The 26,826-nt window shown below is 47.8% G+C and overlaps 1 protein-coding gene across 2 annotated transcripts in view; it reads left to right on the top strand.

Annotated features, from left to right (window-relative positions):
* The first annotated feature begins 756 nt into the window (after positions 1-756).
* The window catches only part of WIF1 (WNT inhibitory factor 1), a 358,763-nt gene continuing 332,693 nt past the window's right edge, over positions 757-26,826 (top strand). The window contains exons 1-2 of one of the 2 annotated variants that reach the window (XM_069629749.1): positions 757-2,031; positions 21,314-21,453. In XM_069629749.1, the coding sequence (XP_069485850.1) occupies positions 1,905-2,031; positions 21,314-21,453 (267 nt within the window). In that variant the 5' untranslated portion in view covers positions 757-1,904. The remainder of the gene's footprint in view (positions 2,032-21,313; positions 21,454-26,826) is intronic. The other variant, XM_069629750.1, reaches the window with a different exon arrangement.

The raw sequence follows: 26,826 nt of genomic DNA, 5'->3' as shown, positions 1-26,826 counted from the left end.
TGGACAGCCGTGTGTGCTGTGTGAAGGTACGGTGAGCAGTGTTTTTCGGGGTGCTGTGCACCTGTCCTACGTGGGACGACGCCCTAGCTCGGAGCAGTGTGGTGCGTGTGTTGTGCACGGCTCCGTGGTGGCGCGTGTGTTGTGCACGGCTCCGTGGTGGCGCATGTGTTGTGCACGGCTCCATGGTGACGCCGGCTGGCTGCGCTGTGCGGCGCTTCGAGAGGGAGAGCGGAATTCTGTGCACTGCACGCACTTGGCCCGTGTGGAGCTCCTAGTGTCAAGCAGTGTGCTTTGCAGGGCACGTCACGTGTGCTGCTTTCTGACACTTCCTCGCGAAGAGCCGCGTGCTATGCAGCGCACGTGTGCTTTGGGGACGCATCCCTCGGAGGAGGGTTTCAGTGCCCTGTGCGGCCGGGGCATGGCACCAGGGCACGCTGGGGCCCCAGGGCTTGCTGTCCCGGAAGCACACGCGGTCACCACAGGGCACTTTAGTTCTCACCGGGTGTGCGTGGCACAACTGGCAGGCAGAACAATCTCACTTACTCTTGGTCGTTCTCCACACCGCCCCCTCCTTGACTTTAATGGAGACCCCACCTGGGAATCATTGTGTAAGTAAAAACAATATTTTTGGTTCAAAACTCCAAATCTCCTTCCTTTTCACTCCTGGACATGAGCCTACAATGTTGGTAAGGCAGGTCGGGCACCTCCCCCTGCTTACACACACACCCTCACTCACACTGACAGCCCCCTCCCTCCAAACGCTTCCAACAGACCTGCCAGCTGCACCACACACCCACCCACCCACAGGCAGAGGAGGTCGAGCAGCGCGTGCCCCGCACACGGTTTATCAGAGGGACTGGGAAACATCGAACAAGGACCGGGCAAGGAGCGGGCAGTGAAGCACAAGGGTCAGGCTGTGGAGAACGAGGACCAGGCGACGAGGACCAGGCAAAGCACAACAAGGACCGGGCAGAAAAGCACAAGGGCCAGGCTGCAAAGCGCAAGGGCCAGGCATGGACCACGCTGCATAGCGCAAGCACCAGTGGCAAAGCACAAGGATCAGGCAGCAAAGCACAAGGGCCAGGCTGCATAGCGCAAGGACCAGGAAAGGATCAGGCAGCAAAGCACAAGGGCCAGGCTGCATAGCGCAAGGACCAGGCAAGGACCACGCAGCAAAGCACAAGGGCCAGGCTGCATATCGCAAGGACCAGGAAAGGATCAGGCAGCAAAGCACAAGGGCCAGGCTGCAAAGCACACGGGCCAGGAAAGGATCAGGCAGCAAAGCACAAGAGCCAGGCTGCAAAGCACACGGGCCAGGCAGCATAGCGCAAGGACCCAGAAGCAAAGTACAAGGACCAAGCAAAGGAGAACAAGGACGAGACAAGGACGAGGCACCAGAGCGCAGGGACCAGGAATCAGAGCGCGGGGACCAGGCATCAGAGCGCAGGGACCAGGCATCAGAGCGCAGGGACCAGACACCAGAGAGCAGGGACCAGGCATCAGAGCGCGGGGACCAGGCACCAGAGCACGGGGACCAGGCATCAGAGCGCTAACTCTGGACAGTGAAGCACGAGGAGCAGACGGCAAAGCACAAGAACCAGGCAACAGAGCAGGAGGACCAGGAACCCGAGCACAGACACTGGATAGTGAAGCACAAGAACCAGACAGCAAAGCACAAGGACTCTACAAGAACAACAGAGAAGAGCCCAAGGACCAGGCAGGTAACAGACTCATTGAGCACACGGAACAGGTACAAGGACGACGTGCCAGCGCGCAAGAACCTGGCACCGGACCGCATGGACGGGTAGCAGAGCCCAGTGACCGTGTGGCACAGCACAGTGATTGGCAGAAGAGCCGAAGAGCCCCACTAGCAGGGCACTTGGCACCCAGCAGCAGCTCCAGCCATGGCCCAGGCTGCGGGCCTCGCCCTCTGCGCCATGCTGTCCTGGTTCTTGGCACCCTCCCAGGCCGGGCAGCAGGAGGACTCTCTGTACATGTGGATCGACGCCCACCAGGCCCGGGTCCTCATAGGTAAGCGCTCTGAAGAGGGTGGCAGCGCCCGCTTCCAGTGGCACTTCCCTAAGGTGTGTGACATGTGTGAACTTAGACCTGCCCGGTCTAAGAAGCGACGAGGCGCTCGACTTCTGCCGTCTGTCCCCCGTCTCTTTATTTCTATTTTCCCATCTATTAGTCGGTCTTTCTGTCTCTCTGTGTGTGCGTTGTCTCCTATTTGTATCAGTAAAGCAGTCTAAGCATCCATCCGTCCATCTATCCACACATGCTGGTCCACCAATATTTATGCTCATCCATACACCCATCCACCCGCCCGCCCCTCCATTCATACACCCACCCGCCCGCCCGCCCATCCATTCATACACCCACCCACCCGCCCGACCATTCCATCCATGTATCCATCCATTCACCTGCCTGCCCGTCCATCCATTTATCCATCCATACACCCATCCACCCGCCCGTCCATCCATTCATACACCCACCCGCCCGCCCGCCCATCCATTCATACACCCACCCACCCGCCCGTCCATCCATCCATGTATCCATCCATTCACCTGCCCGCCCGTCCATCCATTTATCCATCCATACACCCATCCACCCGCCCGCCCATCCATTCATACACCCACCCGCCCGCCCATCCATTCATACACCCGCCCGCCCGTCCATCCATCCATGTATCCATCCATTCACCTACCCGCCCGTCCATCAATTTATCCATCCATACACCCATCCACCTGCCCGCCCATCCATTCATACACCCACCCGCCCGCCCGACCATCCATTCATACACCCATCCACCCGCCCGCCCATCCATACATATACCCACCCACCCCTCCATCCATCCATTTATCCATAGACCCACCCACCTGCCCGTCCACCCACCATCCATCCACACACCGTCCATCCATTTAGCCGTCCATACATACACCCACCCGCCTCTCCATTCACCATTTATCCATCCATACACCTGTCCATCCAACCATTCATCCATCCATGCGCCCTTCCGTCCGTCCATCCATCCATTGATTTATCCATCCATACACCCGTCCGTTCGTCCATTCATCCATTTAGCCATCCATACACCCACCTGCCTTTCCATCCATCCATGTATCCATCCATCCACCCACCCGCCTTTCCATCCATCCATTTATCCATCCGTACTACCACCGGCCGTCCTTCCATCCATTTATACATACACCAACCCGCCCGTCCGCCCATCCATCCATGTATCCAGCCATACACCTGCCCGCCCGTCCATCCATTTATCTATCCATACAACCACCCGCCCGCCCGTCCATCCTTTTATCCATAGACCCAACCACCTGCCCATCCATCCATCCATTCATACACCCGTCCATCCATTTATCCATTCATACACACGTTCATCCATTTAGCCATCCATACACACACCCACCCGCCCGTCCCTCCATCCTTTTATCCATAGACCCAAACACCTGCCCATCCATCCATCCATCCATCCATCCATCCATCCATCCATCCATCCATCCATCCATCCACCCGTTCATCCATTTATCCATCCATACACCCGTCCATACATTTATCCATCAATTTATCCATCCATACACACACCCACCCGCCTGTCCATTCATCCATTTATCCATCCATACACCCATCCGTCCATCCTTTTATCCATCCATACACACACCCACCCGCCCCTCCATCCATCCATTTATCCATAGACCCACCCACCTGCCCGTCCATCCATCCACCCGCCCGCCCATCCATTCATATACCAACCCGCCCGCCCATCCATCCATGTATCCATCCATACACCTGCCCGCCCGTCCATCCATTTATCTATCCATACACCCACCGCCCGGCCTTCCATCCATTTATCCATACACCCACCCGCCCGTCCGTCCATCCTTTTATCCATAGACCCAACCACTTGCCCATCCATCCATCCATTCATACACCCGTCCATCCATTTATCCATCCATACACCAGTTCATCCATTTATCCATCCATACACACACCCACCCGCCCGTCCGTCCATCCTTTTATCCATAGACCCAAACACCTGCCCATCCATCCATACACCCGTTCATCCATTTATCCATCCATACACCCGCCCATAGATTTATACATCAATTTATCCATCCATACACACACCCACCCGCCTGTCCATTCATCCATTTATCCACCCATACACCCGTCCATCCATCCTTTTATCCATCCATACTACCACCCGCCCGTCCATCCATCCATGTATTCATTCATACAACCACCCCATCCATCCATTTATCCATCCATACACTCGCCCATCCATCCATTTATACATCCATACACCCACCCACCCGCCTGTCTGTCCATCCATCCATTTATCCAACCATACACCAGTCCGTCTGTACGTGCATCCGTCCATCCAACCGTCCGTCCATCCATGATCAATCCATACACCCACCCGCTCGCCCGCCCGCCCATCCATTCATCCATCCAGTTATCCATCCTTATACCCGTCCATCAATCCATTTCTCCATCCATACACCCACCCCCCTGTCCATCCATACATCAGTCTGTCCGTCCAACCAAGTGTCCATCCATCCACCCACCCGTCCATCCATCCATGTATCATCCATCCATACACCCACCCGTCCATCCACTTATCCATCTATACACCCACCCGTCCGTCTATTGATTCATCCAAACACCCACCCGTCCGTCCGTCCATCCATACATCCCCATTGACCCGTCATTCCTTCGTCCATCTGTCCATCTATCTATATCGACCCGCCTGTCCATCCACCCTCATCTGTCCATCCACCAGTCAGTCTGTCCACCATCCGTTCACCCCCAGCATCCATCCTTTGGTCCGTCTGCCTGGCCGTCCATTCATCCATCCATAGCGCCTGTCTGTCCATCCATCCCTCCATCCCCATCAGCAAGGCCTATCTTCATCAGCAAGGCCGGTCCTATTATTCGCGGGGCCCTGGGAGGCAAAAGATGTGTGCGTCCACTAATTTGCACAAGTAGAGAGATTAGTCATATCACAGAATGAGTCTTTAGGACGCAAGGGTATCATGGGAAGTTACATTATGTTGCCATGTGTAAGGTAGTAGACATTTCCACTGTGATGTCCAGTGAATGAATTGTCAATATTAACATTGGCCTAAGTGGCAATCTCAGGAGTGAGGCATTTTTTTGAAGTGGGAGACAGCTCATTACCCTGTACAGACGTCTAATTTTGGCAAATAAGGCACACATAGTGTGATAAAAGGATTTGGGGGGAGCACTCACTTTGGTTAAGTGGCAAAGGTTGGATTTGAGAGCAGTCTGCAGTCCAGGAACTTGAGCACATCCCTTCCCAGATGAAATTGAAACGTTGGTTTGAAAACACTGTTTCTGGAAGGCATTGTAAAAATATGCTGATTGTGTTCTGCTAACTTAAGCCAACTGCGGTTTTTGCAGAAGTTTCACGATTGTTTTTTGTTTTATTGTGTGCATGTGTGGGCATATTGTCCTAATGAGCAATATGCTGTTATTTCAGAAGCCACAGATAAGGATTATGTTGACTGTCAAAAAAAAACAATAGCAATAACTAAGTTTATCAAGTGCTGCTCACTACAAAATTAGATGGGTGCCTCGTTAATGTGCCCCCTGAGCCTTGATTGGAGGGGGTGAGCAGGCCAACACTGTTCACCAGGTGTAGAATAGCAGGGGATCCTATAGCAGAAACCTGCAAAGGCAACTGAGCAGGTTGTGAGACTGTGGCTGAGATGTTTACGTTTAGACCATCCTGTAAATTAAATGTCTTCTTTCCTATTCCTTGCCGCACAGCGCCTAGATGCCCAAGGGCTTTGGGCGCTTTCTACAAATGTAAAAATAAATAAATAAACATGCTGTGAAATGGGCTGTTCTGACATGGGGATGAGTACGGCTCCAACGCTCCACTCAGTGTGGGAACTTTTGCACCCATAGTGAAAATCAAAAGCTGGCACCCAAGACTATATGCACAGTAAGTGAACATATCTTAAAGAGAAAGATACACATTTAGTTCACTTAAACTTTCCCCTTAGAAGAAAGTGCACCGGACAAAAGAGACTTGGCCTTGCAAAAGCAGTAGTCAACAACAGAAAAATCTCATGATAGAGGACATTTTTCATTAAATACGCTGGCCAAGTATAAAATGTGCTCACCTTTTTAACCCAGCAATATGCAATGAAATATTCCCCTGAAAACAAAATCCCAATATGAGCCTGCGCTTTGATGATCATTTTATGCGTCTTGGGGGTAAGTGTCTGCACTGAAAACATGACAACCTGGGTGAAATCCTGGTAGCCAAATGCTTGAGCTAGCTTGCCGACCTTAAAAACACCCAAGGGGGTGTGTACGCCCTCTGAAAAAAGTAATGCTGTCCACCCACATGCATCCTTTACTTGTGCCCTGAAAAGCAGCACATGCCACAATCGGGGAAAAAGAACTGCACCAGTCTCCAGGACTGCAACCTCTCTTGCCACACACTGGGCAAATATTCAGGACTCGCTTGCCCTCTCATCATCCCCCCTGCTCGGCCCCATGTCTGGCTTTCAACAATAGTCTGCTTTAAAAAAAAATGACTTGAAAAGTACACATACCATAGTAAGGTACCCACTCAAATATATAACTCGTTACAGAAATATGTTAAGCAAAAAGTGTACAATTGTGGCATTATTCCCACATCTTGACTTGGGAGACTACAAATACCAGAATGCAATTCTGCAAAATGCAAAAAAGTGGCCTTTGGGTTTTGAAAATGTATTTTCAAGACATCTAACAACATGTAATGCGTGGAAAGGTTAACTCATTGTGTTTCTGTGTTTCACAAATGCAGGGTTCATATATGATTTGATGAAAATATTACATTCGACCAAAAATAAACAGTTTTTTTTGGCCATTAAATATGAACATTCCAAAATAATATAGCAGATTTTAGTCTGTTTTGTGTGATATATTATAATTGACCTGGAGGAGACCTAAATTTAGGCAGCTAACAGGTGCTTTGTGTGTGCTTTCAGAATGAAAATGCCGTTTTGTATTTCTCAAAACAGAAACGTTACAAACACGTCCTCCAGAACAAGGCTCTCTTAAATGGGCCAACATTTGTAAAAGGCCCCCACTTTAATTTCCTGCTTGAAGAAGGAAAGTGAGTCATTAAAGGGCCTGCAGCATCTGATGGGACACTGGCAACGGGTGTAGGTCTCAATGAAGCTTGCATTGCACTGCATTATCTGTTCTATGTGTGAGGCAAGCTCGCTCAAGCTTGCTCCGCACTGCATTATCTGTTCATTGCATGAGGGACGCTGGCTCTGCACTGCATTATCTGTTCTATGTGTGAGGCAAGCTTGCTCTGCACGATCTGTTGTATGTCTGAACGAAGTTTGCATTGCACTGCATTATCTGTTGTATGTCTGAACTAAGCTCTCTCTGCACTGCATTATCTGTTCTATGTGTGAGGCAAGCTCACTCTGCACTGTATTATCTGTTCTATGTTTGAGGCAAGCTCACATTTCACTGCATTGTATGTTCTATGTGTGAGGCAAGCTCGCTCTGCACTGCATTGTATGTTATATGTAGGAGGGACGCTCGCTCTGCACTGCAGTATCTGTTCTATGTTGAGGGAAGCTCGCTCTGCACTGCATTGTATGTTCTATGTATGAGGGACGCTCGCTCTGCACTGCATTATCTGTTCTATGTGTGAGGCAAGCTCGCTCTGCACTGCATTATCTGTTCTATGTGTGATGCAAGATTGTTCTGCACTGCATTATCTGTTCTAAGTATGAGGCACACTTGCTCTGCACTGCATTTTATATTATATGCGTGAGGAAAGCTCGCTTTAGACAGCATTATCTGTTCTATGTGTGAAGCAAGCTCGCATTGCACTGCATTATCTGTTATATGTGTGGGGCACGCTTGCTCTGCACTGCATTATCTGTTCTGTGGCTTAGGCAAGTTTACAATACTCTGCATTATGCAGTGCGTTGTCTGTTCTATCTGTTCTATGTAGGATGCATGCTTGCTCTGCACTGCATTGTATATTATATGTGTGAGAGAAGCTTACCTTGCACTGCATTATCTGTTCTAAGTGTGAGGCATGCTTGCTCTGCACTGCATTATCTGTTCTATGGCTGAGGCAAGCTTACATTGTACTGTATTATGCACTGCATTGTCTGTTTTATCTGTTCTATGTATGATGCACGCTTGCTCTGCGCTGCATTGTATATTATATGTGTGAGGGAAGCTCACCTTGCACTGCATTATCTGTTATATGTGTGAGGCACGCTTGCTCTGCACTGCATTATCTGTTCTGTGGCTGAGGCAAGCTTACATTGTACTGTATTATGCACTGCGTTGTCTGTTCTATCTGTTCTATGTAGGATGCATGCTTGCTCTGCACTGCATTGTATATTATATGTGTGAGGGAAGCTCACCTTGCACTGCATTATCTGTTCTAAGTGTGAGGCATGCTTGCTCTGCACTGCATTATCTGTTCTATGGCTGAGGCAAGCTTAGATTGTACTGTATTATGCACTGCATTGTCTGTTTTATCTGTTCTATGTATGATGCACGCTTGCTCTGCACTGCATTATCTGTTATATGTGCGAGGCACGCTTGCTCTGCACTGCATTATCTGTTCTGTGGCTTAGGCAAGTTTACAATACTCTGCATTATGCAGTGCGTTGTCTGTTCTATCTGTTCTATGTAGGATGCACGCTTGCTTTGCACTGCGTTGTATGTTCTATCTGTTCTTTGTGCGAGGGAAGCTTACACTACTGCTGCCTGTGCTGTGCCTGTTTTGTGATTGCTACGTTCACTGCCTGTACTGTACCCATTTTCCAGTGACGTGTGCATTGATGCCACCTGGACTGAACCTATAATGAGGGCTGCATGCACTGCCTGTGCCATATCTGTTTTTCTGTGATCTCTGCTGTTTTTGAGTGATGTGTGCACCGTCGCTGCCGTTACTATATCTGTTCTTGTTGTTTTTGAGTTATGTGTGCTGTATCTGTTCTTGAGTGAGATGTATGTGCATCGTTTTGTGAGTCAGTGACGTGTTCACGCTGCTGCCTGTGCAGTTTTGTGACTAACGTTTGCAGTGCTGCTGACTGTGCTGCACCTCTTTTGTGTGTGACATGTCCACCACTGCTGCCTGTGCTCAGTGGCACCCCTCTGAAATTTTGGGTTATGTTGACTCGACCTGGCGGGCATACAGAGCCATTGCCAGACAGAACAGGACACGGGCGTTAAACAGCGCCTACGCTTTGCTTTTAACAATTGCCCTGCAATTGAAGCATTTAATTGTTAGCACCTGCATCCATAAGCATGCAGGTGGCTCCTAGTGGCTGCAAGGATTAAGTTCAAGACCCTCTGCATTGTCCACAAGGCCTTCTGGTGCCTGGAACCTCAATACCGCCAACTCTCTCTTGGTAAATACCTTCCTACTCGAGCTCTTCACTCCTCCACCTGCAATTCCCTCAGGGTCAGTCACTTCTCCAAGCAACGAGTTGGGGGTAGATCTCTTTCTTCTGTGGGGGGGCCTCCATCTGGAACAGCCTCCCTGCCTCTCTGAAACTTGACGAGAACCATCTCTGGTTCGGGAAGCACCTCAAGACCTTCCTCTTTGCTTCTGTGTTCTCTCTTCCTCTACCCTGCTGATTTCCTGTCTGATAGTGCACTGGTCACCTGGCTACCATCTGATTTCGGGCCCAGGTCCCTGCCCACCCAGTTGCACCTCTGCACTGCCTCCCAGCAACCCTTGCACTTGGGTCTATATCTGTAACCCTACAGTCCCCCTACCTGCACTTTTGGACACCTGCTGTCTGCACTTACCCTTGCACCTGCCACCTGCTGGCAGCACCTCTTGTTATTGTTTTGATCCCATGTCCAGCACTGCCCCCTCCCCTTTCCTGTGCCACCCTTCCCCTCCCCCTCCCCTGAACTTGCGTGATCTCAATGTCACCTGGCCTAGTAAGATTGTTATCTCTGTCCTCCCTCTGTTACCCCTTGCTTGCCTCCTCCGCGCCTTGAAACACTTGTGTATAGGCGCGTTACAAATGCCATATCATATAGAGCAACCTTTTTTAGGCAATTGAAATTGTGATGTGGGATTGTTACTTGCATGCCAGGGGAATTATTGGAATTGTGGGTCGGGGCAGGAGAAAGCTCATTCTTATGGCAGTCCTTAAGTGTGTAGTTTGATTGTTTATTTATTAAGCACTTATACCCAAGTGTTTCAAAGTGCAATGTTTCAGATGTGAAGGAGAGCATTAACTGCTTGTAACATTGATGCTGCACTAGACTAGTCTCATTAGAATAGTAAAGAAGTTAGATGCCCCACACAAGTAAGTTTGTCCCTCCCCCACAGTCTCTGAGGTTAGTGCCTCTTCCAACATTTGAAGGGTTAGCCCCCTCGAGCGAGGTGCTCCCCTGGAGGGAGCTCATGTGCACACTTACTTTTTGTTAAGCGGAAAGGTGAGGGAAGCCTTTCCTGCAAATGGCCGTGTTCAATTATGACTATGTTCCTGCAGAAATATGTATTTGCACACACGCAGCAACACATTAAAGCTGCTGGATCCTGGAAAGGCTTCCCTCCCCTCTCTGCCTAAATACACACATCAGCAGCCCCCTCCCCACGGGTGCGAGCCAACATATAACTTATGCGTTCTTTCACATCCGAGGGGAGGGGGCTGGTGTGTGCGCTTGCTTTCTGTTATGCAGAGAGGTGAGGGAAGCATTGTTGCATGTCAGCTCGTTATGTGTGTATGTGTGCAAGGAGTGTATAGATGCATTATGTAATGTGTCTGTGAAGGGGTGCATGATGAATGGGGGACGGGGTGCATGTGTGAATGAGTGTACTGTGAATGGGGGCGTGAGTGAACAGAGGGGGCAGATCCTCTAAGTTTTCCCCACTCAGTTTCTGAAGTGGCCCCTACCATCACCAGTTAGCCCCCTTGAATGTATCTTTTTTAGCGCCCCTGCCTGTGCTGCACCTGTTTTGTGTGTGACATGTCCACTGATGCTGCCTGTGCTGCACCTCTTTTGTGTGTGACATGTCCACTGATGCTGCCTGTGCTGCACCTGTTTTGTGTGTGACATGTCCACTGCTGCTGCTTGTGCTGCACCTGTTTTGTGTGCGACATGTCCACTGCTGCTGCCTGTGCTGCACCTTTTTTTGTGTGTGACATGTCCACTGCTGCTGCCTATGCTGCACCTCTTTTTGTGTGTGACATGTCCACTGCGGCTGCCTGCTCTGAATCTATTGCGTGTGTGGCATGTTCACTGCCACATTCTGTGTTGCACCTGGTCTGTGAGTTTGTAATGTGTGCACACAGGCTTCCTGTGCCTCTTTTGTGATTAAGTGACTTGTGCACTGCTGCTGCCTGTGCTGCACCTGTTTTGTGTGTGACATGTTCACTGATGCTGCCTGCTCTGAATCTATTGCGCGTGTGGCATGTTCACTGCCACATTCCGTGTTGCACCTGTTCTGTGAGTTTGTAATGTGTGCACACAGGCTTCCTGTGCCTCTTTTGTGATTAAGTGACTTGTGCACTGCTGCTGCCTGTGCTGCACCTGTTTTGTGTGTGACATGTCCACTGCTGCTGCCTGTGCTGCACCTGTTTTGTGTGTGACATGTCCACTGCTGCTGCCTGTGCTGCTCCTGTCTTGTGTGTGACATGTCCACTGCTGCTTCCTATGCTGCACCTCTTTTGTGTGTGACATGTCCACTGCTGCTGCCTATGCTGCACCTATTTTGTGTGTGACATGTCCACTGCACCTGTTTTGTGTGTGACATGTCCAGTGCTGCTGTCTGTGCTGCACCTCTTTTTGTGTGTGACATGTCCACTGCTGCGGCCTGTGCTGCACCTCTTTTGTGTGTGACATGTCCACTGCGGCTGCCTGCTCTGAATCTATTGCGTGTGTGGCATGTTCACTGCCACATTCTGTGTTGCACCTGGTCTGTGAGTTTGTAATGTGTGCATTGAGGCTTCTTGTGCTGTGCCCCTTTTGTGAGCAAGTGACTTGTGCACTGCGGCTGCCTGTGTTATGCCACTTTTGTGTGTGACATGTCCACTGCTGCTGCCTGTGCTGCACCTCTTTTGTGTGTGACATGTCCACTGATGCTGCCTGTGCTGCACCTCTTTTGTGTGTGACATGTCCACTGGTGCTGCCTGTGCTGCACCTGTTTTGTGAGTGACATGTCCACTGCTGCTGCCTGTGCTGCACCTCTTTTTGTGTGTGACATGTCCACTGCACCTGTTTTGTGTGTGACATGTCCACTGCCGCTGCCTGTGCTGCACCTCTTTTGTGTGTGACATGTCCACTGATGCTGCCTGTACTGCACTTCTTTTGTGTGTGACATGTCCACTGATGCTGCCTGTGCTGCACCTGTTTTGTGTGTGACATGTCCACTGCTGCTCCCTGTGCTGCACCTTTTTTTGTGTGTGACATGTCCACTAATGCTGCCTGTGCTGCACCTGTTTTGTGTGTGACATGTCCACTGCTGCTGCCTGTGCTGCACCTGTTTTGTGTGTGACATGTCCACTGCTGCTGCCTGTGCTGCACCTGTTTTGTGTGTGACATGTCCACTGCTGCTGCCTGTGCTGCACCTTTTTTGTGTGTGACATGTCCACTGCTGCTGCCTATGCTGCACCTCTTTTTGTGTGTGACATGTCCACTGCTGCTGCCTGTGCTGCACCTGTTTTGTGTGTGACATGTCCACTGCTGCTGCCTATGCTGCACCTCTTTTTGTGTGTGACATGTCCACTGCACCTGTTTTGTGTGTGACATGTTCACTGATGCTGCCTGCTCTGAATCTATTGCGCGTGTGGCATGTTCACTGCCACATTCTGTGTTGCACCTGTTCTGTGAATTTGTAATGTGTGCATTGAGGCTTCTTGTGCTGTGCCCCTTTTGTGAGCAAGTGACTTGTGCACTGCGGCTGCCTGTGTTATGCCACTTTTGTGTGTGACATGTCCACTGCTGCTGCCTGTGCTGCACCTCTTTTGTGTGTGACATGTCCACTGATGCTGCCTGTGCTGCACCTCTTTTGTGTGTGACATGTCCACTGATGCTGCCTGTGCTGCACCTCTTTTGTGTGTGACATGTCCACTGATGCTGCCTGTGCTGCACCTCTTTTGTGTGTGACATGTCCAGTGCTGCTGCCTGTGCTGCACCTCTTTTTGTGTGTGACATGTCCACTGCTGCGGCCTGTGCTGCACCTATTTTGTGTGTGACATGTCCACTGCTGCTGCCTGCTCTGAATCTATTGCGTGTGTGGCATGTTCACTGCCACATTCTGTGTTGCACCTGGTCTGTGAGTTTGTAATCTGTGCACTGAGGCTTCCTGTGCCTCTTTTGTGAGTAAGTGACGTGTGCACTGCTGCTGCCTGTGTTGTGCCACTTTTTCGAGGGAGGGAGTGATGTGTGTGCTACCACTGTGCCTGACGTCCCTTTTATTGTGAGTAACCTGTCACGTGCACTGTTGCTGTCTGTGTGTTACATGTCTGCCTGTGCTGTACCCGTTATGTGCGTGAATGAGGTTAACACTGGTGCTGTTCAAGTTAAAGAAATGTTCTATCCACCCCTGATTTATGGAACCATGCAAAGTGTATTTTTGCAGTACAAAGTCCAAAATTTCTTTGCCCGGACTTTGCACGTCAAAAATACACTTTGCACAGTTCCATGAGTGCAAAGTCATTTTTCAGCAGTGCAAATTCACTTTGAGCCAGGCAAAGATTCCACGAATCAGGCCCTTAGTGTCACCGCCGCCCTTGTTGCTGCCTAACGCCCCCCTGCCCCCAACCCTCCAAACAGGCCCTGATTCTCAGAGATTTGCACTGGAGAAAATGAGGAGGTGCACGTGCGCCTCTCCGGGTTGCACCTTTACAGTCCTCCTGGTTCACAAACCCCAAAGCCGCAGCAGGTCTGGGGGTGCCTGGAACATTTGCACGTGATCATCTCAAAGAGGCTCCAGTTTTAGGCTTTCTGAATCCGGGGTCGGAGGACAGCTGCTCATTGGCCTCTCCCCCTATTTGCTCCAGTGCAAATATTTGTGCACGATGCCCAACTTGCCACCTCCACAGTGCATGGCATAGACATCCTTGGGCGGTGGCGGGTTCTATGTTCTGGTGCCATGTACCAGGATCTGGGTCAGCGTCTATTTATTCTCAGGTGTGTCCCGCGCGAATGCCTAACTTGGCCAGAGAAATACACACCATGCATTCAAACTTTATGACTTAATCGCCAAGACATTGGACACACTTCCCGCCATAGCAGGACTGTGAGAGCATCGCGGTAGAGTGTTTTCTTTCACTTTTCACAAGCACCAGAGACCAGGTTAGGTTATGGTGTCACAGTGCAATGTTGCGCCCATGCTGGGAGGTTTTGAAATAACATTTTTTTTGGTGACGTGAAACCTGCATCATCAACAATCTCCAACAATAAGAATTCTGGAATGTCCCTTTCATGCGGTGATGTATGAGTCCTAATACGGATTCCAGAACGCCCTTTCATTTGGTGATGTATGAGTCCTAATACGGATTCCAGAACACCCTTCCATTTGGTGATGTATGAGTCCTAATACGGATTCCAGAACGCCCTTCCATTTGGTGATTTATGAGTCCTAATACGGATTCCAGAACGCCCTTTCATTTGGTGATGTATGAGTCCTAATACGGATTCCAGAACGCCCTTTCATTTGGTGATGTATGAGTCCTAATACGGATTCCAGAACGCCCTTTCATTTGGTGATGTATGAGTCCTAATACGGATTTCAGAACGCCCTATCATTTGGTGATGTATGAGTCCTAATACGGATTCCAGAACGCCCTTCCATTTGGTGATGTATGAGTCCTAATACGGATTCCAGAACACCCTTTTATTTGGTGATGTATGAGTCCTAATACGGATTCCAGAACGCCCTATCATTTGGTGATGTATGAGTCCTAATACGGATTCCAGAACGCCCTTTCATTTGGTGATGTATGAGTCCTAATACGGATTCCAGAACACCCTTCCATTTGGTGATGTATGAGTCCTAATACGGATTCCAGAACGCCCTTCCATTTGGTGATTTATGAGTCCTAATACGGATTCCAGAACGCCCTATCATTTCGTGATGTATGAGTCCTAATACGGATTCCAGAACGCCTTTCCATTTGGTGATGTATGAGTCCTAATACGGATTCCAGAACGCCCTTTTATTTGGTGATGTATGAGTCCCAATACGGATTCCAGAACGCCCTATCATTTGGTGATGTATGAGTCCTAATACGGATTCCAGAACGCCCTTCCATTTGGTGATGTATAAGTCCTAATACGGATTCCAGTACGCCCTTCCATTTGGTGATGTATGAGTCCTAATACAGATTCCAGAAGGCCCTTTTATTTGGTGATGTATGAGTCCTAATACGGATTCCAGAACGCCCTTCCATTTGGTGATGTATGAGTCCTAATACGGATTCCAGAATGCCCTATCATTTGGTGATGTATGAGTCCTAATACGGATTCCAGAACGCCCTTCCATTTGGTGATCTATGAGTCCTAATACGGATTCCAGAACGCCCTTTTATTTGGTGATGTATGAGTCCTAATACGGATTCCAGAACGCCCTTCCATTTGGTGATGTATGAGTCCTAATACGGATTCCAGAACGCCTTTCCATTTGGTGATGTATGAGTCCTAATACGGATTCCAGAACGCCCTATCATTTGGTGATGTATGAGTCCTAATAAGGATTCCAGAACGACCTTCCATTTGGTGATGTATGAGTCCTAATACGGATTCCAGAACGCCCTTTTATTTGGTGATGTATGAGTCCTAATACGGATTCCAGAACGCCCTATCATTTGGTGATGTATGAGTCCTAATACGGATTCCAGAACACCCTTCCATTTGGTGATGTATGAGTCCTAATACGGATTCCAGAACGCCCTTCCATTTGGTGATGTATGAGTCCTAATACGGATTCCAGAATGACCTTTCATTTGGTGATGTATGAGTCCTAATACGGATTCTAGAACGCCCTTTCATTTGGTGATGTATGAGTCCTAATACGGATTCCAGAACGCCCTTTCATTTGGTGATGTATGAGTCCTAACATAGATTCCAGAACGCCCTTTCATTTGGTGATGTATGAGTCCTCACACGGATTCCAGAACGCCTGATGGATTCCAGAACGCCCTTTCATTTGGTGATGTATGAGTCCTCATACGGATTCCAGAACACCCTTTCATTTGGTGATGTATGAGTCCTCATACGGATTCCAGAACGCCCGACGGATTCCAGAATGCCCTTTCATTTGGTGATGTATGAGTCCTAATACGAATTCCAGAACACCCTTTCATTTGGTGATGTATGAGTCCTGATACTGATTCCAGAGCACCCTTTTGTTTGGTGATGCAAACATGTATCGTCAACAATATCGAACAATAAGAACAATAAGAATTCTGGAATGGCCCTTTTGTTTGGTGATGTCTGGTTGGGCAATGAGCCCTAATATGGATTTCAGAACGCCCTTTCACTGGGTGATGTATGAGTCCTAATACAGATTCCAGACCACCCTTTCATTTGGTGATGTATGAGGCGATGTATGAGTCCTAATACAGATTCCAGAACACCCTTTCATTTGGTGATGTATGAGGCGATCTGTGAGTCCTAATACGGATTCCAGACCACCCTTTCATTTGGTGATGTATGAGGCGATGTATGAGTCCTAATACGGATTCCAGACCGCCCTTTCATTTGGTGATGTATGAGGCGATTTATGAGTCCTAATGCAGATTCCAGAACACCCTTTCATTTGGTGATGTATGAGGCGATGTATGAGTCCTAATACGGATTCCAGAACGCCCTTCCATTTGGTGATGTATGACTCCTAATATGGATTCCAGAACACCCTTTTATTTGGTGATGTATGAGTCCTAATACGGATTCCAGAGTGCCCTATCATTTGGTGATGTATGAGTCCTAATACGGATTCCAGAACGCCCTTTCATTTGGTGATGTATGAGTCCTAATACGGATTCCAGAACACCATTCCATTTGGTGATGTATGAGTCCTAATACGGATTCCAGAACACCCTTTCATTTGGTGATGTATGAGTCCTAATACGGATTCCAGAACGTCCTTCCATTTGGTGATGTATGAGTCCTAATACGGATTCCAGAACGCCCTTCCATTTGGTGATGTATGAGTCCTAATACAGATTGCAGAACGCCCTTTTATTTGGTGATGTATGAGTCCTAATACGGATTCCAGAACGCCCTTCCATTTGGTGATGTATGAGTCCTAATACGGATTCCAGAACGCCCTTCCATTTGGTGATTTATGAGTCCTAATACGGATTCCAGAACACCCTTTTATTTGGTGATGTATGAGTCCTAATACGGATTCCAGAACGCCCTTCCATTTGGTGATGTATGAGTCCTAATACGGATTCCAGAACGCCTTTCCATTTGGTGATGTATGAGTCCTAATACGGATTCCAGAATGCCCTATCATTTGGTGATGTATGAGTCCTAATAAGGATTCGAGAACGCTTGGTGATGTATGAGTCCTAATAAGGATTCGAGAACGCCCTTCCATTTGGTGATGTATGAGTCCTAATACGGATTCCAGAACGCCCTTTTATTTGGTGATGTATGAGTCCTAATATGGATTCCAGAACGCCCTATCATTTGGTGATGTATGAGTCCTAATACGGATTCCAGAACGCCCTTCCATTTGGTGATGTATGAATCCTAATACGTATTCCAGAACGCCCTTCCATTTGGTGATGTATGAGTCCTAATACGGATTCCAGAACGTCCTTCCATTTGGTGATGTATGAGTCCTAATACGGATTCCAGAACGCCCTTTCATTTGGTGATGTATGAGTCCTAATACGGATTCCAGAACGCCCTTTCATTTGGTGATGTATGAGTCCTAATACGGATTCCAGAACACCCTTTCATTTGGTGATGTATGAGTCCTAATACGGATTCCAGAACGCCCTTTCATTTGGTGATGTATGAGTCCTAATACGGATTCCAGAACGCCCTTTCATTCAGTGATGTATGAGTCCTAACACAGATTCCAGAACGCCCTTTCATTTGGTGATGTATGAGTCCTCATACGGATTCCAGAACGCCCGATGGATTCCAGAACGCCCTTTCATTTGGTGATGTATGAGTCCTCATACGGATTCCAGAACGCCCTTTCATTTGGTGATGTATGAGTCCTAATACGGATTCCAGAACGCCCTTTCATTTGGTGATGACAAACATGTATCGTCCACAATATCGAACAATAAGAACAATAAGAGTTCTGGAATGGCCCTTTTGTTTGGTGATGTCTGGTTGGGGAATGAGCCCTAATATGGATTTCAGAACGCCCTTTCACTGGGTGATGTATGAGTCCTAATACAGATTCCAGACCACCTTTCATTTGGTGATGTATGAGGCAATGTATGAGTCCTAATACGGATTCCAGAACACCCTTTCATTTGATGATGTATGAGGCGATCTGTGAGTCCTAATACGGATTCCAGACCACCCTTTCATTTGGTGATGTATGAGGCGATGTATGAGTCCTAACACAGATTCCAGACCGCCCTTTCATTTGGTGATGTATGAGGCGATGTATGAGTCCTAATACGGATTCCAGAACACCCTTTCATTTGGTGATGTATGAGGCGATGTATGAGTCCTAACACGGATTCCAGACCGCCCTTACATTTGGTGATGTATGAGGTGATGTATGAGTCCTAACACGGATTCCAGAACACCCTTTCATTTGGTGATGTATGAGGCGATCTATGAGCCCTAATACGGATTCCAGACCGCCCTTTCATTTGGTGATGTGTGAGGCGATGTATGCGTCCTAATACGGATTCCAGACCGCCCTTTCATTTGGTGATGTATGAGTCCTATTGCGGACTCCAGAACACCCTTTCATTTGGTGATGTATGAGGCGATGTATGAGTCCTAACACAGATTCCAGACCGCCCTTTCATTTGGTGATGTATGAGGCGATGTATGAGTCCTAACTCGGATTCCAGACCACCCTTTCATTTGGTGATGTATGAGGCGATGTATGAGTCCTAATACGGATTCCAGAACACCCTTTCATTTGGTGATGTATGAGGCGATCTATGAGTCCTAATGCGGATTCCAGACCGCCCTTTCATTTGGTGATGTATGAGGCGATGTATGAGTCCTAATACGGATTCCAGACCGCCCTTTCATTTGGTGATGTATGAGGCGATGTATGAGTTCTGATTGCGGATTCCAGAACACCCTATCATTTCGTGATGTATGAGGCGATGTATGAGTCCTAATGCGGATTCCAGAACACCCTTTCATTTGGTGATGTATGAGGCGATGTATGAGTACTAACACAGATTCCAGACCGCCCTTTCATTTGGTGATGTATGAGGCGATGTATGAGTCCTAACACAGATTCCAGACCGCCCTTTCATTTGGTGATGTATGAGGCGATGTATGAGTCCTAACACGGATTCCAGAACGCCCTTTCATTTGGTGATGTATGAGGCGATGTATGAGTCCTAACACAGATTCCAGACCGCCCTTTCATTTGGTGATGTATGAGGCGATGTATGAGTCCTAACACGGATTCCAGAACACCCTTTCATTTGGTGATGTATGAGGCGATGTATGTGTCCTAATACCGATTCCAGAACGCCCTTTTGTTTGGTGATGTATGAGGCAATGTATGAGTCCTAACACAGATTCCAGACCGCCCTTTCATTGAGGCGATGTATGAGTCGTAATACGGATTCCAGACCGCCCTTTCATTTGGTGATGTATGAGGCGATGTATGAGTCCTAATACAGATTCCAGAACACCCTTTCATTTGGTGATGTATGAGGCGATGTATGAGCTCTAATACGGTTTCCAGAACGCCCTTTTGTTTGGTGATGACAAACCTGTATCATCAACAATCTCTAACATAAGAATTCTGCAATGTCCCTTTGTTTGGTGATGTCTGGTTGGGCAATAAGCCCTCATACGGATCCCCTTCTGCAGCCTCTTCCTGTTCTAGTTTCTTAGACACCCCCACAACTTTCTGCCCCCTTCCTCCCCTGCTCACTCAGCCCACCGCCTCAAATTACTAACCCCCTTCACCCACCAAGACATTCAGCCGAACAGGGCACTGCAGTACTAGGATGCTGCAGCCTGTTCCCTACTTTCCCTCTTTGCCCAAGTGTGTGATCCTGGGCAAATCACTCAATCTACCTGCGCTTCAGTTCCCTTATCTGCTAGAATTAGGCAGCACTTAGAAACATGTTGAACACCAGCACCCACGACCATAGGCGCGCAAAGGCCTTTGACAGTATCTTTAAACTGCCTTCTGATTGCAGAATCCTGCCTCATCCTGTCTGATGCTCCATGGCACAGCAAGTCAGTGCCGTGTAACATGTATTTTACGGATCAATATTTAAGAGAAACGATTGCAACACTAACCTACAGCGCTTTGATGCGGCCTGAATGGCGCTAGGGAGAAATGGCATATGAGGAGGGACACAAAGCTTGTAGGTGTTGTTTGGTTATTTACCCACCCATTGACAGCTCATGGCCATTTTAATCCCTATAGCCATTCCCACCCAGTACCTGCACCTCCACGCCCAAAACACCTCTTCATGAGAACTCTTTGAGCTAACTTTATCAAACCCTACAATCAAACTTTGTGCTGGACTTGTCTCTCAGTGTTTTTTCAAAGCAGTCGTCTGAGAGTTAATGGCTTAATTTTGGAGATGTAAACGCGCTACTGGTGTAATAAAAATGTCTTAACCAGGTCTGCCTTCAGCCACTTCGATTCATAAGTGTGATGCGTGTCATTCACTGAAGTCCTGTTAAAAACATTGGCAAAGCGAACAGTTTTTTCTTGAGTACAAGTATCGGCCATTTGCCAGGCACTGCTATGATATGCCCAGGTACTGGCACCCTTTTACAGCTTCTACCATCGATGGCCAGGTAATAACACTATGGCAGTGCCTGACAAATGCCTTTCACATGCCTACACAAAGGCCAAAACTGTTGGTATTGCCAATGCGTGTTTATATAATACTCCGTCCAGGCCAGTTTATTCCTAGTTTAGCTGTTATTTTTGCCCAATTGAATGGCACTGAATTAATCGACTTCAGAAAGGCGGAGGGCTGAGTGGGCCGGCCAGGATCTGAACTTGCGCAGTGCACCCATATCCCATCTCAGAGGCGAGCGCTTAACCTGTGAACTATCCATCCAGCTAATGTTATTCCTGCCTGCTCTTTCTCACTGATGATCTTGACTGCCTCTTTCACAGGTTTCGAGGAAGACATTCTGATTGTCTCAGAGGGCAAAATGGCTCCTTTCACCCACGATTTCCGAAAAGCCCAGCAGCGGATGCCAGCCATACCCGTCAGCATTCAGTCCATGAACTTTACCTGGAAGGCTTCAGGGCAGGTAAGCATCAAGCAGATGAGGAGGACACAAAGCTCTTCGGGTCTATGTCAGTGCACAGCTGTAAACATAGCATAACATGCATAGGCTGCAAATAACAGGTGCACCAATTTCCCAGTTCAAAGGTACTGCTTTTATTGACTGTGGCAGGAAGATGAAAGGCTGAGCCTGTCGCACAAGGAGTAGATTTTGCACTGGAGCAGGCCTGTCTAGTCCCCGCAAGCTAAGTAACAAGTATAAAAAGCCCAGTAAGTGGTACCATTTCCACATACCCAGTAACATGTATGACCAGTGTCCTAATGGCCCAGTAGGAGGCACTGTCTGTTCCTATTTGCCCAGTAGCAGATCTGACCAGTCCCCACAGAGCATAATAACGGGTATAGCCGGTACCCATAACGCCCACTAACCGATATCACCTGTTCCCACATGCCCGTTTGCGGGTACAGCCAATCATACAATCAGTGCTTTAATTGGGATGCGAAATCGAGGGGGTGGGGCTCTGACAGGGGGCGTGGTCTAATCGACAGCATGCAGCTTTGGTCAGGGCCACCTTCGCCTCTCCTTTTGCTCCTTACTTGTGGCACCCGGGGTTCAAGGGTGATGATCGCTGCATCTCTTTAGTTAAAGGGATGCCTGGTGGGGGTTGGTGCCACAATTAAGGAAGAAAAGCCAGGCCATTCATTTTACTAAAGCCCACACGCATACGAGATAAATCAGCTCGGGTGTAAAAGGCTTCAGGCAGTTGAAATAAAATGCCTTGGCTTCTAGCACCATTAGAGCTCTTTGGGGAGCCGTGGCAGCTCCCTGTCTCAGAAGCACTTTTCGGTGACTTCCGAGGACCTGCCCCAACTAGCCCCAGCCCACTTAAAGCTCTGCATACAATTGAACAGCATATGTAGTTCCCACGTGTCAGGGATGGGGTCAATCTCCACAGGTCCAGTTGTAGCAGTCCACCTGGTCCATGCAGTTGCAGCTTGTCTCCTTTACAGGGGATAATTCAGCAGGTAGGTGCCCTTTATTGTGCGAACATTTCCCACAACGGCTTCTTATAGCAGGACGTCACTACCTGGTACAGGCTTGGTGCTGTCACAGTGTTCCCATGACCTGACGAGTAGAAGTTTAGCACTCAACAACTGGAACGTGAAGTTTAAGAGAGGAGCATCATTATATAATTATAATTGTTCTTTTATAACGCGCTTAATACCGGAGACCAGTTCCTAATGTAAGGAAGGCATGGTATCAAACAGTAAGACAGACAAGTGACCACAGTTCAAGGGTTTTTATTGAACTTCAATTGGGTTTAAAAAAATGCCTATCTAATCCTAAATCTAAAGATGGGAGCAAGCTACAACCATCAAATAATAATAACAGCAGTCCTAGTGGTGTCTTGTCAAAATAAAAGGGCCTATACTAATAAACCTATTGCCAATCCTTACTTCTAAATACAAATAGTGTGGGAAACAATGTTCTACAAAAGAGAAGTGTTCAAGAAATGATATGTCAGGATAGTGGAGCCGTTAGCTTCCCTTCGCCACGTTTTCAGCACGGGACAAGGCGGCACACCCGAGTTTAGCACATATTCTGGCTTTTCTAGCATGAGGGTGCAGTTCAAAATCTCAGTATCAGGGACTTCTGTGCCAAAGTTTCTTTGCCATTCAAAGTCTCTTTTCCAGAGGGCCTGATGCAATACGACAAACAACAAAGTTCCTTTCTCATGTGCACAACTTCTCTGGTGATTCACTATTCACCCCGGTCCGCCTCTGCCAGGCTCAGACCCACTTTAACACAAAACTTTCAATTGGTCTCCCATTGCAGGGCTCAGACCAAGTTTATCTAATTTCCCAAACTTTCTTTACTATATCAAAATTAAAGACTTTTGAATGTGCGCAGGATTTTGCTTGACCCGTTGCAGGACCACTTCAATTCACAATTCTTTGTTCTCTTCTTAATGCAACCCTTTAACTTTCACCTCAGCTGGATACCTTACAGAGACCTTCGATTGAGCACCCACATGGTGCCGGACCACTCTGTCAATGGTATCGTATCTTGCTTTTAAAAGTTCAAACATTCATCAGCAGTTCAACTTTACTTGCGTTTTTTATCACACACCTTTTAACAATGTTCATTCGGGTGCTCGCCAAACAATGTTGCTGCTTGCGAACTTCTTGTATCTGCCCCCTCAACTCACCAGCTGTGTTGCTTTAACTGACACTGCTTCGTTCTTGGAGGCAAGGACAGTACCATGGCGGCTGCTGCTTCTTCCCGCCTTGATTACTGCCGCGGGAGGTCCCCAGGTATCTCCGACACACAATACAGGATTCTTTAGCCTGATTTCCTGGTCTTATGCGTTCTAATATCGAGGGCTCTAGAAAGTTACAGCTTTTTACCAGAAAGGTCAAGGGAACTTCCCTCCTTGCGATCCCCTCCTGTTTTGCAGTCTTCCTTCTCTCGTTCAGCTGCTGTCTCAAAACTGCTATTTCCTAGTGTGCTTTGACTCGCCCAGAGTATGCTTTCGTGCTCTGCCTTTTATCCATGTGGGGAAGCTTAATGAAAGTCAGGTGTGAGTATCGATCAGAAATTGCCTGACCTCGCCTGACCAATGTATTGGGACCCGTCAGCTATACTGCTCGGGTGTTAGTCTGTTTTCTCCCAGAGCAAGCTGTCCGTTGTGAATGTGTTTGCGTAGGAAAAGGGGGTAGAGTTCTTACATATCCTACCTGGTAGGATGGTGTAAAGGTGTTACAGAGAAGGGGAAACCGTGTCTCGTCATCTGGTGCCCCACTCGCACTCCCCGAAGACCCCTCACCTAGGTGATCCTCCCGCACTGGTCCACCCCCAGGAACTGGATCCAAAATCGATGACCGTGTCCTGGCCACCTGGATTACAGATCCCGGAGACTAGTGGATGAGGCACCTTCTGGTCTCTCACATACCCTTCCCCTATGCGATGCAATCGTATCTGTTTCACAGGGAAACCGAGAAAGAAAATCAACGTTCCCCTGGTCTTTACCTTTTCGGGGTTCACAGTGAAACAGTAGGGTTCCACATCTAAGAACCATCTCATGACTCGACGGTTATAGTCCTTTCATTGGCTTATCCACACTAATGGAGAATTATCTGTGACAAGTCTGAACTTCCTTCTTAGGAGATAGTATCTTAGATGGGTGATGGCCCATTTGATGGCAAGGGCCTCTAATTCTAACACAGAGTAGTTTTGTTCACGTGGGAAGAGTTTTCGACTAGTGAATAGGATAGGGTGTTCTAATCCATCACACATTTGTGATAAACTGCTCCTAACTCTGTATGAGAAGCGTCAGTTTGTAACACAAACTCTTTTCAAAAATCTACTGCCTTTAGTATCGGGTTCTGGAACAGGGTTTGTTTTAAGTTGTTGTAACATACCTCGTCCTTGTCAATCCAATGAATCTTCTGGGTTCAGCGTTCTTGAATTTGTCTGTCAACTTAGCTGTTCTGTCTGAGAAATTAGGGATAAACTGACGGTAATAACCAATTAATCCTAAAACTGCTTTGAGGTCTCTCTTGGTCTTAGGCATGGGGGTATCAAGGATGGCTTTCACTTTTTCCCGTTGAGGCAGGACACTGCCATTCCCTACAACGAAGCCGAGGTATTTCATGGCTGATTTGGCCAGCTTACATTTTGATGAATTGGCAGTTAAGCCGGCTTCTCTGACAGCACTCATAATAGTAAAGAGATGGAAAAGATGGTCTTCCCAAGTCTTACTATACATGACTATATAAGCCCTACAGAAATTGGAGTAGGGCTGTAATAGCCTGTCTATAAGACATTGGAAAGTGGTGGGGCCCTATGTGGGCGAAAAGGGGGGGCTTTGACCTGGAGCTATCTTTTCCTTATCATGTCCATGTACTGGGACCTGCCAATACCCCTTGATTAAGTCTAGGGTTGATAGGAAGGTGGCATTTCCGAGCTTATCCATCAATTCGTCGATGTGTGGTATAGGATAAGCATCGAAATTGGATTTAGCGTTGGCCTGCTGGAAGTCTATGCAAAGCCTCCAGGAATTATCAGGTTTTGAAGAGGGTTCGATAATATTTGCCCTCAGCATTTCTTTTCATTTCCTCGACCACTATGTGTCTTTGGACTTCCGGGAGTCTTCATGGTTTCAAATGAACCACTTTTCCCTTTGGAGTTCTGATATAATGAAAAGTGCTGTGTACTCTACTTAGTTTCTCACAGAATACACTGGGAAATGTTGTGATCAAATCTCTTGTGTATTCTTGCTTTTGTCCTGATAGCTCTCGGGAATCAACTCAAAATTCTATATTTCCTCCGGTAACAAACAAGACCGTATTGAGGCAGTGGCTGCATAAGGATTTTCTTTCCACTCCTTTAAGAGATTTACGTGATAAAGGTGGGTCTTTTGATTCCTTTCAGGTTGGGCTATTTCATAGGTACAGGTCCCTGTTTGCTCTAGTACCACATATGGTCCATGCCACTTTGACACAAGTTTATTTTCAGAGGTAGGACTAGTACCTTTTGTCCTACTGAAAAAGATCTTAAGTTTACTTTCTTGTTGTAGGTGGACTTTTGTTGGGCTTGAGCTTTTTGCATGTGAGTATAGACTAGATTTCTAACATGTTTCATAAGCTCTCTTAATCGGGTAGCTGTCTGTGAGAGAGGAATAGGTGACTCTTCTCTCTCTTCCCTGGTCTCCCTCAGCAAGTCTAGGACATCTCTCGGTTATCTACCATAAAGCAGTTGAAAAGGTGAGAATCTGGTGGATGCCTGAGGGGTCTTTCTCACTGCAAATAGGGCCCAGGGAATCATACGATCCTAGTCTTTCCCATCCTTGTCTAACAACTTTCTCAAGATCATTTTAAGGGATTTGTTAAATCTTTCTACCAATCCGTCCATTTGGGGTGGTAAAATGGGGTTCTTAAGGTGGAAATATGGAGCCATTCCTTTACTTCACCCATGAGTTTGCTCTTAAAATTGGATCCCTGATCTGTTAGAATTTCCTTAGGGAAACCGCCCTGAAAATAAATGGTAATAGGTGTTTTAAAATGTGTTGTGTTGTTCCGCATGGGAAACGCCTCCTATCAGGTAGCGTAATCAACGATTACGAGGACATATTTCTTACCCAGTCTAGAGGCTTCCAATGATCCAATGATATCCATCCCAATTCGGGAGAAAGGGACTACTATTGGTAAAGGGTTCAGAGGAGCAGGTAAGGGAATATGCGTACTGGCTTTCTGATATATTTCACATGTTTGACTGATGTTCTTTATGTCAGCATGGATACTTGGCCAGTAACATTTCCCACTGATGTGCGCATAGGTCTTAGTTTGGCCTAAGTGTCCACCTGTCAAATGCGAATGTGCAATCTCTCACACGATC

Source organism: Ambystoma mexicanum, chromosome 12, assembly GCF_040938575.1.
Source record: "Ambystoma mexicanum isolate Mex_15411 chromosome 12, UKY_AmexF1_1, whole genome shotgun sequence".
In the NCBI taxonomy this organism is placed as follows: domain Eukaryota; kingdom Metazoa; phylum Chordata; class Amphibia; order Caudata; family Ambystomatidae; genus Ambystoma; species Ambystoma mexicanum.
The sequence above is the reverse complement of the archived record's forward strand: the minus strand, read 5'-3'. Positions and strand labels throughout refer to the sequence as shown.